This window comes from Bubalus bubalis, chromosome 8 (assembly GCF_019923935.1).
Source record: "Bubalus bubalis isolate 160015118507 breed Murrah chromosome 8, NDDB_SH_1, whole genome shotgun sequence".
Taxonomy (NCBI): Eukaryota; Metazoa; Chordata; class Mammalia; order Artiodactyla; family Bovidae; genus Bubalus; species Bubalus bubalis.
Genome location: NC_059164.1, coordinates 76,838,402 through 76,853,322, shown reverse-complemented (window position 1 = coordinate 76,853,322; position 14,921 = coordinate 76,838,402). Strand labels below are relative to the sequence as shown.

The 14,921-nt window shown below is 42.2% G+C and overlaps 1 protein-coding gene across 2 annotated transcripts in view; it reads left to right on the top strand.

Moving 5' to 3' along the window:
• BLVRA (biliverdin reductase A) overlaps window positions 1–14,921 on the top strand; it is a 45,963-nt gene that overhangs the window by 5,437 nt on the left and 25,605 nt on the right. For both annotated transcript variants that reach the window (XM_006049316.3, XM_006049315.4), the window contains exon 2: window positions 6,885–6,917. In XM_006049316.3, coding sequence (XP_006049378.1) covers window positions 6,906–6,917 — 12 coding nt within the window. In that variant the 5' untranslated portion in view covers window positions 6,885–6,905. The remainder of the gene's footprint in view (window positions 1–6,884; window positions 6,918–14,921) is intronic.

The window sequence follows — 14,921 nt, the reverse complement described above, 5'->3', positions numbered from 1 at the left end:
CCAGAAGTGGGATTGCTGGATCATCAGATCAGATCAGATCAGTCGCTCAGTCGTGTCCAACTCTTTGCGACCCCATGAATTGCAGCACGCCAGGCCTCCCTGTCCATCACCAACTCCCGGAGTTCACCCAGACTCACGTCCATCGAGTCAGTGATGCCATCCAGCCATCTCATCCTCTGTCGTCCCCTTCTCCTCCTGCCCCCAATCCCTCCCAGCATCAGAGTCTTTTCCAATGAGTCAACTCTTCACATGAGGTGGCCAAAGTACTGGAGTTTCAGCTTCAGCATCATTCCTTCCAAAGAAATCCCAGGGCTGATCTCCTTCAGAATGGACTGGTTGGATCTCCTTGCAGTCCAAGGGACTCTCAAGAGTCTTCTCCAACACCACAGTTCAAAAGCATCAATTCTTTGGCGCTCAGCCTTCTTCACAGTCCAACTCTCACATCCATACATGACCACAGGAAAAACCATAGCCTTGACTAGATGGACCTTTGTTGGCAAAGTAATGTCTCTGCTTTTGAATATGCTATCTAGGTTGGTCATAACTTTCCTTCCAAGGAGTAAGCAATTTTAGACATAAATAAATAGTTAGAAACCAGAGTTACACAGATTCTTCCCTGGTGGAAGATTTATATTCCTTTGTCCCAGCCCCAACACACTTGTCATTTGTGCTGTGCTCGGATGTTCCAGCAGTTCATGGTTTCCAAAAGCACTTGGCCAGAAAGAACTAATCTCAGCAATAGGGGACCAAGGTTTTGACCTGGACTTTCTTGGGTATCAGTGCCTAACAGCATGTATGGGCCCTGGAATGTCCTTCTCTCAACCCACCTTTAAAATTGAGTTACACTCAGATTGTATTGCTTGCAATTATTTGAGTGAATAAGCTGCTCTTTTAAAGGACGGATATACCCTTGTTAGCAAATTGTTTCTGTTTTGTTTTGCTTTCCCCAGATCCTGTGGGAAAGCAGTAAAGTTCATATGTTTTATAGACTTTTTATAGGAAAGCTTTTCTGGAAGTTCTTATTAGAAAGGGAAGGCAAGCTTTAAGCAGGTTATTTATGCCAAAGTGTTGACTTTTTTCAATTAACTTTCTAGTGAACCACTGCAGCCTGAGCTGTCATTTGTAATTATGCAGTAATTCAAAAACTAATTTGAGATTCTTTTTCTGTTTTCTTTAAGTGGCTTCTCCTACAGAGGCATACCATATATTTCTGGGTGGGAAGGCTGAATGATTAATCGTAATTTAATTTATCAATTTGATGCAGTCACAAGCACAGTCCCTGTGGAATTTTTTTTCTTAACTTGACAAAGCTGTTCTAAATTTAATCTAGAAGTCTGAGTGAGCAAGAATAGATAAGAATATGGAACAATTTAATGGGAGAACTTGAACCAGCAGAAAGCAGAATATGTTGTAAAGCACCAGTCCTATAAATAATATAGTATAGGTATGGAAATCGGGGTCAATAATGATGTGAAAGAAAGAATGACCATATTCATAAGAATTTAAATATGAGCCACTGGGGGAAAGAATGAATCTTTATGAGAATAAATAAATTTATGAGAATAAATGATATGAGAACAATTTACCTATTTGGGGAGATTACAGTAGTCTTCTCTTATGCTATATACCAAACAACTTAGATTGATTAAAACCCTCTGTGGTGTTGGAGAAGACTCTTGAGAGTCCCTTGGACTGCAAGGAGATCCAACCAGTCCATTCTGAAGGAGATCAGCCCTGGGATTTCTTTGGAAGGAATGATGCTGAAGCTGAAACTCCAGTACTTTGGCCACCTCATGTGAAGAGTTGACTCATTGGAAAAGACTCTGATGCTGGGAGGGATTGGGGGCAGGAGGAGAAGGGGACGACAGAGGATGAGATGGCTGGATGGCATCACTGACTCGATGGACGTGAGTCTGAGTGAACTCCGGGAGTTGGTGATGGACAGGGAGGCCTGGCGTGCTGCGATTCATGGGGTCGCAAAGTGTCAGACACGACTGAGTGACTGAACTGAACTGAAACATGTAAATAAAGGGGGAAAAAGTTAAAAATCTAAAAGAAAAAATGTATATATAAGTCTTTCTAAACATAATGCTAAAAGTCAGAAACTTAAAGGCTTTAAGCTTTTAAATATTAAAATGTTTTCAATATTCTTAAAATATTAAACCCTTGAAATAAAAATCAAACAAAAGTAAATCTTGCACCCCAGTGATTTTTGCAGCACTATTTACAATAGCTAAGATATAGAAGCAGCCTAAACAGGGGAAAGGATAAAAAAGATGTGGTACATATATCCAATGGAATATTACTCAACCATAAAAAAGAACAAAATAGTGCCATTTGCAGCAACATGCGTGGACCTAGAGATTATGATACTAAGTGAAGTAAGTCAGAGAAAGAGAAATATAATATGGTATCACTCATATGTGTAATCTAATTTTAAAAAGGATGTTGCTGTTCAGTCAGTAAGTTGTCTGACTCTGCGACCCCATGGATTGCAGCACACCAGGCTTACCTGTCTTCCACCATCTCCTGGAGTTTGCTCAAAACTTATGTCAACTGAGTCAGTGATACCATCAAACCATCTCATCTTTCATATTAAAAAGGATACAAATAAACTTATTTATAAAACAGAAACAGACTCACAAATTTCTAAAACAAACTTATAATTACCAAAGGGAAAATGTTGGGGGGAAGGGATAAATTAGGAGTCTGGGATTAACATACATAACATACACTCACTACTATAAGATAGATAACAACAAGGACCTATTGTATAGCACAGGGAACTCTACTCAATATTCTGTAATAATGTACAAGGGTAAAGAATCTGAAAAAGAATGCATATCTGTGTGTCTATAACTGATACACTTTGCTGCACCCCTGAAACTAACACAACAACGTAGATCAACTATGCTCCAAGAAAAATAAAAGAGAACAAAAAATAAAGTAAATCTTCTTGTTATAGAGTTAGGTCTTAGATCTTTTAGAATATGTTAAAATATAGAATAAAGTCCTCCTTGGGTTCTGTTCATACTGTAATGGTCTTGGCAGGACAGTGGGGAAAATGGGCAGGGCAGGTGTTAAAAGGTGGCCTGGAGTTGCTGCCTCCCCCAACAGTGCCATCTTATTACAAAGGAAGTTGAGACTTGGAGGAGGAGGAGAATGGAAAGAATCTGTCCACGATACTCCTGCTGAATGTGCTTTGTAAATGATAATACAGTTCATCCTTGGTGGTAGATTGCTGGTGCCTAGGGTGGTAGGATTTCCAGGTGGAGTTCTTTCTCATGTATGTGTAGCTCTGCAAATTGTTTCTGTTTTGTTTTGCTTTCCCCAGATCCTGTGGGAAAGCAGTAAAGTTCATATGTTTTATAGACTTTTTATTGGAAAGCTTTTCTGGAAGTTCTTATTAGAAAGGGAAGGCAAGCTATAGTATTTCTACAAGAACAAAGGATTTACCCTTTGGCGTCCACCTGAAACCATCACAACTTTTAATCAGCTATACTTCAATATAAAATAAAGAGTTAAAGAAAAAAAGAGGACAAAGGACTCAGGGCAATTTACTGATTTCTCCTGAATGTGGTTTGGGGTCTAGAGACAGAAATAGAAAGCAATGGTTATTACAAAATATTGAATATAGTTCTCTATGCTATACAGTACGTCTTTATTTATCTGTTTCATATATAGGAGTGTGTATATGTTAATCCCAAACTGCTAATTTATCCCTCACCCTATTTCCCCTTTGGTAACTGTAAGTTTGTTTTCTGTGTCTGTGAGTCTATTTCTGAGGGGTTTTTTTTTTCTGTTTTGTAAATAAGTTCACATATCATTTTTTAGATTCCACATATAAATGATATTATATGGTATTTATTTTTCTCTGACTTATTTCACTTAATATGATAATTATTAACTCTGGGTCCATTCATGTTGCTGCAAATGGCATTATTTCAATTCTTTTTATGGCTGAGTATTATTCCATTGTATATTTCCTCATCTTCTTTATCCATTCCTCTGTCGATGAATATTTAGGTTCCTTCCATGTTTTGGCTATTACATATAAATTTTGTGTGTATATGTGTGATATATATAATTGAATCACTTTGCTGTGCACCTTAAACTAACAACATTGTAAGTTAACTGTTAAATCTTGAAAAAAAATTTGTAATTAAAAAAAAGGGGGAAGCAGCAGAATTGCTAGGTCAGAGTTCATTTGCTTACATTTGGAATTTTAATGGATGTTGCTAAACTGCTGTCTGTGGAGATACCTATCTATAGTTCCCCAGTGATGTTAAGGAATTCACTGGTGGTCTAGTGGTTAGGACTCCGCACTTTCACTGCTGGGGTCCTGGGTTCAATCTCTGGTTGGGGAACTAAGATCCTACAAGCTGCAAAACATGGCAAAAAAAAAATCAAAGATATTTGACTAACACTCTGTGGCAAACGTTCTGAATTCTTTGTCAGTCTGATAGAGCATCTGGGTAAAGTCATTTCACAACTGAGGTTGAGCACTGTTTCAGGAGTCACCAGATTTTCCTATTTGGGGAATCAGTGAGCATTATAGAACTAGAAGAGACGTTAGAGATGAAGTCCAGCCGTTCAGCCTACAAATGGGGAACCTGTTTGACCGGGGTCACTTGAGCAGTCCTTGACTGAAGCCAGATCAAACCCTGTATCTCCTGTTTATTATAGCAGCTCTCTGGCTGAGTGTCAGACAGCCCTGGAAAGGCCTCTGGAGCATTCTGGGTTTGGCTCCAGAGCCAGGAAGCTGAAAGTTATAGCTCAGAACCACAACACGATGACTGTGAGGCCAAGTGCTTTAACCTACCCTGAACTTCAGGTCCCTCGTAGGTAACGTGGAGTTGATATTATTAGCCTTTTTGTCAGTTTTCAAAGATTAGGTTCATGTAGATAAAGTAGCTGACCCAGTCCTCTCACAACTGTTATCCACCTCCTTGTGTTTGTTATCTGACTTCCCCACGCACATGTAAGCCCCAAGGGACACTCACACTAACATTCTCAACCGTATAAGTAACTTGCCATAGAGTGATGGAGAGGAATCTGTGAGGGGCAGGCTCCTCTGGGAGCCCCTGTAGTCTAGACCATTGCCCAGAACACATCCTTGACTTAGTTCTGGCTTTTTCTGGCTTTGCCATCAGTGTCTTGGTTATTCTTTGGAGGTATTTTATGAACAAGAAGACATCACGCCCATACTGACTCCCGAGGACCTGAGAAGAAAGCTCACCCTCTTTATCACTCACTCTCTGCTTTTTAGGGTCTGATTTCTAACAAGTTCCTCTGTTCAGATTTTCCAGGAAACTTAAAAAGCTTCCGTATGGCCAGAAGAGAGACAACATGTGTACTGACCAGCTTGGGTCATGAGACCCACTGTCAAAAGCAGGAAGAAGGAACAGGAAGGGAGGAGGGAAGGGAATTACTGAAAACCAGTTATTTTCAACACATAGCCTGGGGTGTTGATGGCTGAAGATTGCCAGGAGTCAAGGCTTTTAAAGATGGGTATTATTTTTGCTGTTGCTAGTCAGTTCGTTTCACTACGCGTAACCCTCTCATATTCTGAAAGAGAATAAAATCAAATGCAGGACTGGTCCAAGGACAGGGGCTACCTCAGCCTCCCTTTCTGGAGGCCCTGGAGGGCTCTCCTTCCCCTTCTCGGCTCTTCAGGAGCATCCTTTTTGTTGGCATCCCGGACAACCCCTCACCCCAGATGGAAGGGCTGGAGAGGCTTCCTTAGTCCCTTCTCCATCACTTCTGTCCCCCCACCCTCACTCACCATCCTAGTTAAAATCAAGTGAAAATTCTAACTGCTCTGAAAATGAATGAGAAAGTTCACTCTTTGGGACCCATCCATTCTGCTCTCAATTCTAGTGATTCTCCAAGAGTGGTTCTCTGACCGTCTGAGCACGGTCTCCTAGATGCCTGTTGAAAATGCACACTCTTAGCCTCCCTCCCCTGTAGAAGCTCTGGGGGCGCAACCCAGAAAAGCGCATTTCCAACAGGCAGCCCCAGGAGTCCATTAAAGTTTGGAACCCCCAAATTTTGGAACCCCACTATTCTGTACAAGTTCCTTATTTCTTTCCCTTCTCTCTCTTGTTTCCCCTCATCTTCTCTTTTTCTTTCCTTATTCCTTGTGACTCTTGCTCCCCTGTTTCCTCCCTTCTTCCTCCTCCTTAATGCCAAGGCTTCAGAGCAGCCCACTGAACTATTTTTTTTTTTAACTTTTATTGGAGTATAGTTCATTTACAATATTGTAGTAGTTGCAGGTGTACAGCAAAGTGAATCAATTACAATATATATACACATATATCCACTCTTTTTTAGATTCTTTTCTCATATAAGTCACTACAGAATATTGAGTATAGAGTTTCCTGTGCTATACAGTAGGTCCTTAGTAGTTAGCTATCTTATACATAGTAGTGTATATGCATCAGTCCTGATTTTTTAACATATTTAAGTCCCTGGGAAACTCAGCGAGGAGGGAAAAAAGAAGGTATATATTTCTTACTGCCTTGTTTGTCCCCATAAAAGAAGGGTAGACAGGAAGCTACCCTCTCCAAGCCCCAACCTTGGGAAATGCATCATTGTTTTAAGCACACAGAGGCATCCCTTCCAATATAGGAGAAAACCTTAGAGGTTGGCAGTATCCTTTAGAGAAACAGTACTGGTATGATGTCCCAGGGGCCCAGCGAGTACCTGCCTCAGAACAGACACCTGGGTCCCCTCACTGGAGGGCAAGGTTTGAAGGCATTTGAGGGAGATGGAGACAATTGGACAGGAAGTGGGGGAGAAGGGGTGGTGATCAAGGAGAGTGTCTGCGCAGAGTTGGGGGCAAGTGCCACCAAGGTCCTGAACTTCTGCTTTTGTTTTCACAGCTTCTACAGAAAGAGACCAAGATGAACACAGAGGTGAGTTCTCTAAGAGGACCTATTTAAGGATCCTTTTCTTGCAACATGCCTTATTTTTCCTTCACAGAGCGTCTTTCCCCCCAGAGCTTTTGGAAACATCAGCACAAACTTAAAAACATGTCCCCTGCATCCTGCCATGCACGTGGCTCTGGGTGATATGGGAAAAATTAGGCCCTTCTGAGCTCTTATCTGTGTCTGTCCAGCTTCAGTTAGATTAGAATTTATCTTCCTCAGTTAATCCTGAAACAACACTCATGTGCTGGGGTGGAGTGGGCTACAATGGAGCATGGCAGCCGCTGGGCCCTAGTGTTATTCTGGGGACAATTAACTCTGCTTAGAAGGACCTTCCTCTGCATCACCTCCCCTGTATTCTCGCTTCCACTGAACCTGTTCTTCAGTCCAGTGAGGTGCCTTGTTTGTTTGTACCTTTGTTTTTTTCCTGACCAATCAGCCCTTTCTGCTTTCACTGCCTTCAGTTCCAGCTAGACCCTGGGGTCTTCTCCCCTACCACTGCTGTGCTCATGCCCCAGCTCCTTTCCCCTTGTCTTCCTGTTCCTGCATGGCCAGCCCAGAGGCCATGCCAAGAGGAGGGTGGTCTTGGGTGACTGGCACAGTTTCATGCTATTTGCAGCTGACAAACTTCTCAAAACCCTCATCAGGGTACTCAGCATGCCCACCAGGCCCCCTCATGGCTGCCAGCAGTGGTTGGGGCTACATGCATCCTCATTCACTCTGAGTGGGAGAAAGAGATGGATTCCTGCAGCTCTCCCAGAAGAGTGGGAGCCTCCTTTCTTAAAGTTCCACCAAGTGCCTTTTTAGGCCTCATTGGCCAGATCTGGGTCACATGCCCATTCCTGGACCAATTACTGTGTCAGAGGAGCCAGGATTTTCTCAGCTAGAGCATCTTCTCCTCTACCCCAGAGCTGGATCTGGGAAGAAGGAAGGGGAATGGACTTCAGGAAAGGACCCACTGCATCCCATCCCAGACATTTCTTGTGAATGTGAGTCGATTGAAAAAAATGCAAAGTTGAGAATTACGTTTTATGGGCAGACTTACTGAGAACTTAAGCCTGGGCTACGGCCTCTCTTATAGCTCTGAGGGACTGCTCTAAAGAGGTAAGGGACGTGCCAAGGATATATAGAAGTTTTTGCAAACAAACACACAGAAAAACAGGTAGTTGGAAGGTGATCAAAAGATTACTATTAATGAAAGGAAAACAACTATCTCAAATTAATGAATTTATCACTTTTGTGTGTATGAGAAGATGCAAGAGTCTAGGCTTATTGAAATCATTTTTTTGATATGCACCTTAGCTACCCCAGACCAGTGTCCTACTCCTTCCCATCTCGAGTCCCCTGAGGGTGCGCCGTTGCGGGTAGCTGCAGAGGCTGCTGGCTTGGAGCCTCAACATCCTTTGTTTACTGGCGTGACAAGCAACACTGTCCACACTCAGAACTGAAGACTCTGCTGCCTGTTCAGATTCTGTACCACCTCTCTGAATTCCTCTTTGACCAGCTGCATTGTTCAACTTGTTTCTACTGGTTCTTTCCCATCAGCATTTCCAACTGCTTTAGTTTTTACTTTTTCAGAACGAAACAACACCTGAGGTCTTCTCAAGCTACTGTAATCCTCTTTTCTCATCCATCCCCTTCAGAGGGAGGGTTGTTGACATGCTCAACCTGCTGTAGTCTTTTCCTAGCATTATACTGAAATTCATCTTTAAAAAGTAGTTTTTTAATATAATTCTAAAAGAAACATGTACCTCTATGTTCATAGCAGTACTGTTCACAATAGTCACAATACGGAAGCAACCTAAATGTCCATCGACAGATGAATGGAGAAAGAAGATGTGGTGCATGCATCCGATGGAACACTACTCAGCCGCAAGAAGAAGGAAATAATGCCATTTGCAGCAACACAGACACAACCAAAGATTATCATACTGAAGTGAAGTAAATCAGAAAGAGAAAGACACATACTGTATCACTTGTATGTGGAATCTAAAATATGGCACAAATAAGCCTATCTACAAAACAGAAAGAGACTCATTGACATAGAGAGCATACTTCTGGTTGCCAAGGGCGAAGTGGGGAGGGAGAGATGGACTGGGAGTTTGGGGTTGGTTGATGCAAACTATTACATTTAGAATGGATAAACAACAAGGTCCTAATGTATAGCACTGGGAACTATATCCAATCTCCGGTGATAAACCATAATAGAAAAGAGAATGTATATATGTATAAAACAAAAAGCAAGTTTTTAAACAAAATTCATTTTTGTAGTAGTGTCCATAAACAGACCTAGAACAAAACTCAAAAGCTACAAAATGTTATAGTCAAAAGTGAGTGTCCTCACTACCTCATCACCCCAGCCTCCCCTACCCCAGGGTTGACCTCTGTTAACCATTTTCTGGTGCCTCTGCCCTCTTATCCGAAGGCCCCATGACTCGTTCTAATTCTCATGGTCTTGGAAATTGTGCAAAAAGAGTAGAAACTTTGCACTCATATTAAGCTCACGGAGCCTGGCTCAGTAATAATTCTGTTAATCGTCAACTACCCCTTCTGTTCTGTAATTTTGACTTTCCTTCTTTGGTGGCTTTTCTCTCTTAACCTTTTAAAAATATTCCCAGACCATGGGACCCCCTCTAACTAGTCTGCCTCCTCTTCTGCCTTAAACACCCTATGGCTGCCTTCTGTGACCCCCTTCTCACTTCATTTCCTGTCTGATCCCTGGGCAGCCTGACCTGGTCCTCACTGCTCCGGTAAAACATCTCAGAGCTCTCTCTCTCTCTCTGGAAGTGATACTTCCCTTTGTGAATTGCCATGGCCCTTTAATGATCACTTCTTTTGTGACCTTCCATTCTCTGACTTGGGTAGAGCTGTCTGCGTGCCTCCTTCATCTTAGCATCCTCACGGCATCTGACCTGGTGCCTCAAACACCACGTGTTCTCACTGAGTGGCAGTTGACTCAACAATGGGATGATTCAGAGACTGTCTAGTCATCGTGTACAGCAATCCAGAGCTTGCGTGGATTAGTGAAAATGCAGAGGAAGAGAAACCTGCAGTGACTTGAGGCTGGCTGGAGCGGGGAGGGAGAAGCAGGCTCTCAGCTGCAGTCAGCCCTTTGGTTTCAGAGGATTTGTCCAAGGCAGCAAAGACTCCCAGGATTTCCAGGACGTCACACTGGGTGCCTGATAGAATTTGCAGAGCCCCTGGCCTTTGCCCGGAAGTTCAGACCACAGTGGTCAAGTGAGGCTGGTGGTTGGAGTCTAGCACAGAACATGAGGGTCTAGGTCAGGGTGGGACGGCCGGGTGGAAATGCCCAGTTGGCATTCCTTCCTGGGTCTAGAGCTTGGAGGGGAGGGCAGCTCACCGTGCACGGTGTTGGAACCTTCAGCACAACGGTGGTCGTGGAAACCTTAAGAATGAGAGGCACCCCTCCCCTACTTGGGGAATACGTGGAGGAGAGATCAGGGGGACAGGATTGAACATGGGGGAATGTGCACCACCAGGGTGCAGGATGAAGAGGGAAAGCGGTGACGGGTGAAAAGGAAATCTCTCTGTGAGGTGAGGGAAGACAGGGAAGGAGTGAATTTTAAGAAGGTCCCCTCAAGTATCAAACAGGAGTGAGGTCCAGGAGAATGCCACCTAGGGAAAGCCCTTGAATTTGGCGAAGATCTGAGATGATCTATAATGAGGCAGAGAGGTTTGGTAGTGAAACCCAGATTACAGCTGAACTGGAAGGGTGAGTGAGGAGAGCAGACGCAGCCTGGAGTTGTGGGGTGTCGGCTGATTTGGGGGCAGTGGGCACCACCAGGGGCAGAGCGTCCTGGAGGGCGGACAGCAGAGGACACCCAGCTCTGTGGAAGGGAGCAGGGTGTAAGCCCAACTCTGTACAAACTGTAGAGTTCTCATCTACTCAGAGCATTCCTCGGATTTTCATATCTATCTTAAGTGTTTGTATTTTGGATAACACACATTCACATGATTCAAAATTTTAAAGAATTTCATACACACACACAAAAACTTTATCCTGAGAAGTCCTCTTCTCTCCCAGATACTCTATTCTCATGGTCCAAAGCAACTACCCTTACTGGTTTCTTGTCTGTCCTTCCAGAGAGATTCAAAACATATACAAGTATTGTTTTTCCTTCAGCCATTGCCCCGCCCTCCTTTTTTTTTTTTTTTAACATACACTAGAGCACATACCTTACACTGGTCTGTATTTTGCTTTTCTCACCCAACAATGTATCTTGGACATCAGTCCCTTCCAGTACATAAAAAACTTTCTTGTTCTTTTTTTATAGCTATGTAGCATTCCATTTTCAAAGTATACCATAATTATTTAACCAGCCTGCTATTGATAACATATACTTTATATTCAGTCTTTTGCTGTTACAAGCAAGGCTGCAATAAACCTGAGTCATTTCACTTATGTATGTGTTTTAAAAATGAATTCCCCCCATGCCCAACAAAGAGTATTTGCATGTTAAATGTTTCCAAGCTGTTCTCCACAAAGGTTGCCTGTTCTCCTCACCCTCCAGCAACATATGAACATGCCTGTTTTCCTATGCCAGCCAATGTATGGTCAAACTTACTGATTCTTGTAAATGAGTGAAAAACATTGGGTTGTCCTTCCTGACTGTTTACAATCGTCATACCCCCTCCTGGAGTGGGAACCTGGCACTTGCCCACATACCTTCCACTTTGAAGTTCTACAGTAATTTTACATTTTCTTCTACCCTCCTTATCTCAAAACAAAATTTTTTTTTCTGAGTTGGCAGAGCATGTGTTCTTAATCCCGGAATCCCATCATCTAATCTCGAGCTGCAAACACTTAGCTTCTCTGCATCCAAGACAGGGAGAGCTGGCTCACTTTGTGACGATAAGTTGGTCCCCAATTAGTTTTTGAGTCACTTTGCTGTTCTGTCTGTCTCTTTTCTGCATCTTGAAACTATTCCTGTTCCTTTGTTCCTTAAAATGGCACCTCTACAGGGCTAAATAAATAAATGGCAACCCACTCCAGTGTTCTTGCCTGGAGAATCCCAGGGATGGGGGAGCCTGGTGGGCTGCCGTCTGTGGGGTCGCACAGAGTCGGACACAACTGAAGCGACTTAGCAGCAGCAGCAGCGCAGGGCTGAATATATAGTGCATTTTATCAAAAGTTCAAGACAGCAGGGCACAGCAAGACAACTGAAATGGAATTTTAGACATTCTAGAAACCTGTTGCCCACCCCTCCGCTGGGCATATCTCACCATCTCCTTTCTCTGCATACTTCAGCCTCCTGATAATCTACATGCACGTTCCCCTTTCTATTCTTTCCTCCCATTTCCTCTGCTTTCTGCAGGTTCTCACCCTGAAAGTTTTAGCTACTAAATTGCAGAGGAGTTTAGCCATCTCTTTGACTTTTTTTTTTTTTAAGCATTGTCCCACTCTTTGTGACCCCTATATAGTCTATGGAATTCTCCATGCCAGAATACTGGAGTGGGTAGCCTTTTCCTTCTCCAGAAGATCTTCCCAACCCAGGGATCGAACCCAGGTATCCCGCATTGCAGACAGATTCGTTACTAACTGAGCCCAATGTTTAGTCTCCTTATATTTGGAGATTTTTCAGTTATTGTTCTGTGACTGATTTCTAGTTTAATTCCATTGTGGTCTCAGATCAGACATTGTATGATTTCTGTGTTTTGAAACTTGTGGAGGTGTATTTTATAACCCGTCTGTCTTGGTGAATGTTTTGTGTATGCTTGAGAAGAATGCATCCTGCTGCTATTGGGTGAAGCAGACTACAGATGCCAGTTTTGTCCAGTTGATTGATAGTGTTGAGTGCGAATGTGTCCTTCCTGATTTTTCTGCCTGTTCGATCTGTCCATTTCTGTTAGAGGGGTATTGGAGTGTGATGCAGCTGATTTTGGATTCATCTATTTCTCTTTGCAGTTCTATCAGATTTCACCTAATGTAGTTTGGTGCCCTTTTGTTAGGTGCACACGTGTTGGACCTTGTTATGTAATGCCCTTCTTGCAATTAACATAACTACTCCTGCTGTCTTTTGTTTATAGTGTTAGCATGATATATTTGTCTCCATCCATTTACTTTTAATCCATATGTGTCTTTATATTTAAAGTGGATTCTTGTAGGCAACATAGAGTTGAGTCTTGATTTTTGGTCCACTCCAACAATCTTTCTTTTAATTGATGCATTTAGACCATTAACATTCAAAGTGATTACTGATATAGGTGGATTAATATTTGTTATTGTTGGCAACCCACTCCAGTATTCTTGCCTGGAAAATCCCATGGACAGAGGAGCTAGTAGGCTACAGTCCACGGGGTCGCAAAGAGTCGGACACGACTGAGCGACTTCACTCTATTCATTGACTTTGTTCTTTGGTCCTGTTTTTGTCTTCCACTCTTCTTCTGCCTTTTGTGATGTAAGCTGAGTATTTTATATAGTTCCATATTCTCTTTTTTCTTAGCATATTGATTATACTTCGTTTTTTAAACTTTTTTATTGGTTGTGCCAGAGCATGCAATATACATTTACAACTAATTCAAATCCACTTTCAAATAATACCTGTACCACTTCACAGGTAGTCTGAGTACTGTAAAATAACAATCATCCCACTCCGTCTTCTTGTCCTGTGGATCCGTGCTGTCATTCATTTCACTAAGAGTCGGACATGACTGAGCGACTTCACTTTCACTTTCCATTTTCATGCATTGGAGAAGGAAATGGCAACCCGATCCAGTGTTCTTGCCTGGAAAATCCCAGGGTCGGTGGAGCCTGATGGGCTGCCGTCATGGGGTCGCACAGAGTCGGACATGACTGAAGCGACTTAGCAATAGCAATAGCAATATGCATTTACATAAACATAAATATATACATAAGCATAAATAATCCAATACTTTGTTGCTGTTATTATTTTATTTAGATCAACTAAGAATAAGAAAAATAAAGTTTGCATTTTACTTTCACTTAATCCATCTTCCTTTCTTTAGGTAGATCTGAGTTTCTCACCTATAATATTTTTCTTCTCTCTAAAGAAATTCTTTTAATATTTCTTGCAAGCTAGGTCTACTACAAATTCCCTCAAATTTTCATTTGTCTGAGAAAGTCTTTATTTCTCCTTCACTTTGGAAGGATAACTTCACAGGGTACAGAATTCTAGGTTGGTAAGTTTTTTCCTCTTGACACATGAAATATTTCATTCCACTCTCCTTCCTTGTATGGTTGTTGAGGAGAAGTTGGATATAATTTTTATCTTTGTTCTGTAGGTAAGGTTTTTTCCCCTCTGGCTTCTTTCAGGATTTTTTTTCTTTATCTTTGCTTTTCTGTAATCTGAAAATTATATGCCTAAACATCATTTTTTGGGGACAGGGCATTTATCCTGTTTGGCATTCTCTGAACTTCCTAGATCTGTGGTTTGGTGTCTGACGTTAGTTTAGGGAAATTCTTATTCATTATTATTTCAAATATATCTTGTGTTCTTTTCTCTCTTCCTTCTCTTTCCGGTGTCCTCATTACATGTGTGTTACACCATTTGTAGTGACCCACAGTCCTTGGATATTCTCTTCCTTTTTTCAGTCTCTGTTCTCTTTGCTTTTCAAGTTTTGGGGGGTTACTATTGAGATATCCTCAGTTTTAAGGATTCTTTCCAGTGCCGTGTCTAGTCTACTAGTAAGCCCATAAAAGGCATTCTTCATTTCTGTTACATTGTGTTTGATCTCTAGCATTTCTTTTTTATTCTGTCTCAGGATGTCTCTCAATTTCTTATATTGCCCATCTGTTCTTAGATGTTTTCTACTTTATCCATTAGATTCTTATCATAGTAATCATGCTGCTGCTGCTGCTAAGTCACTTCAGTCGTGTCCGACTCTGTGCGACCCCATAGACGGCAGCCCACCAGGCTCCCCTGTCCTTCTCCAGGCAAGAACACTGGAGTGGGTTGCCATTTCCTTCTCCAGTGCATGAAAGTGAAAATTGAAAGTGAAGTCGCTCAGTCG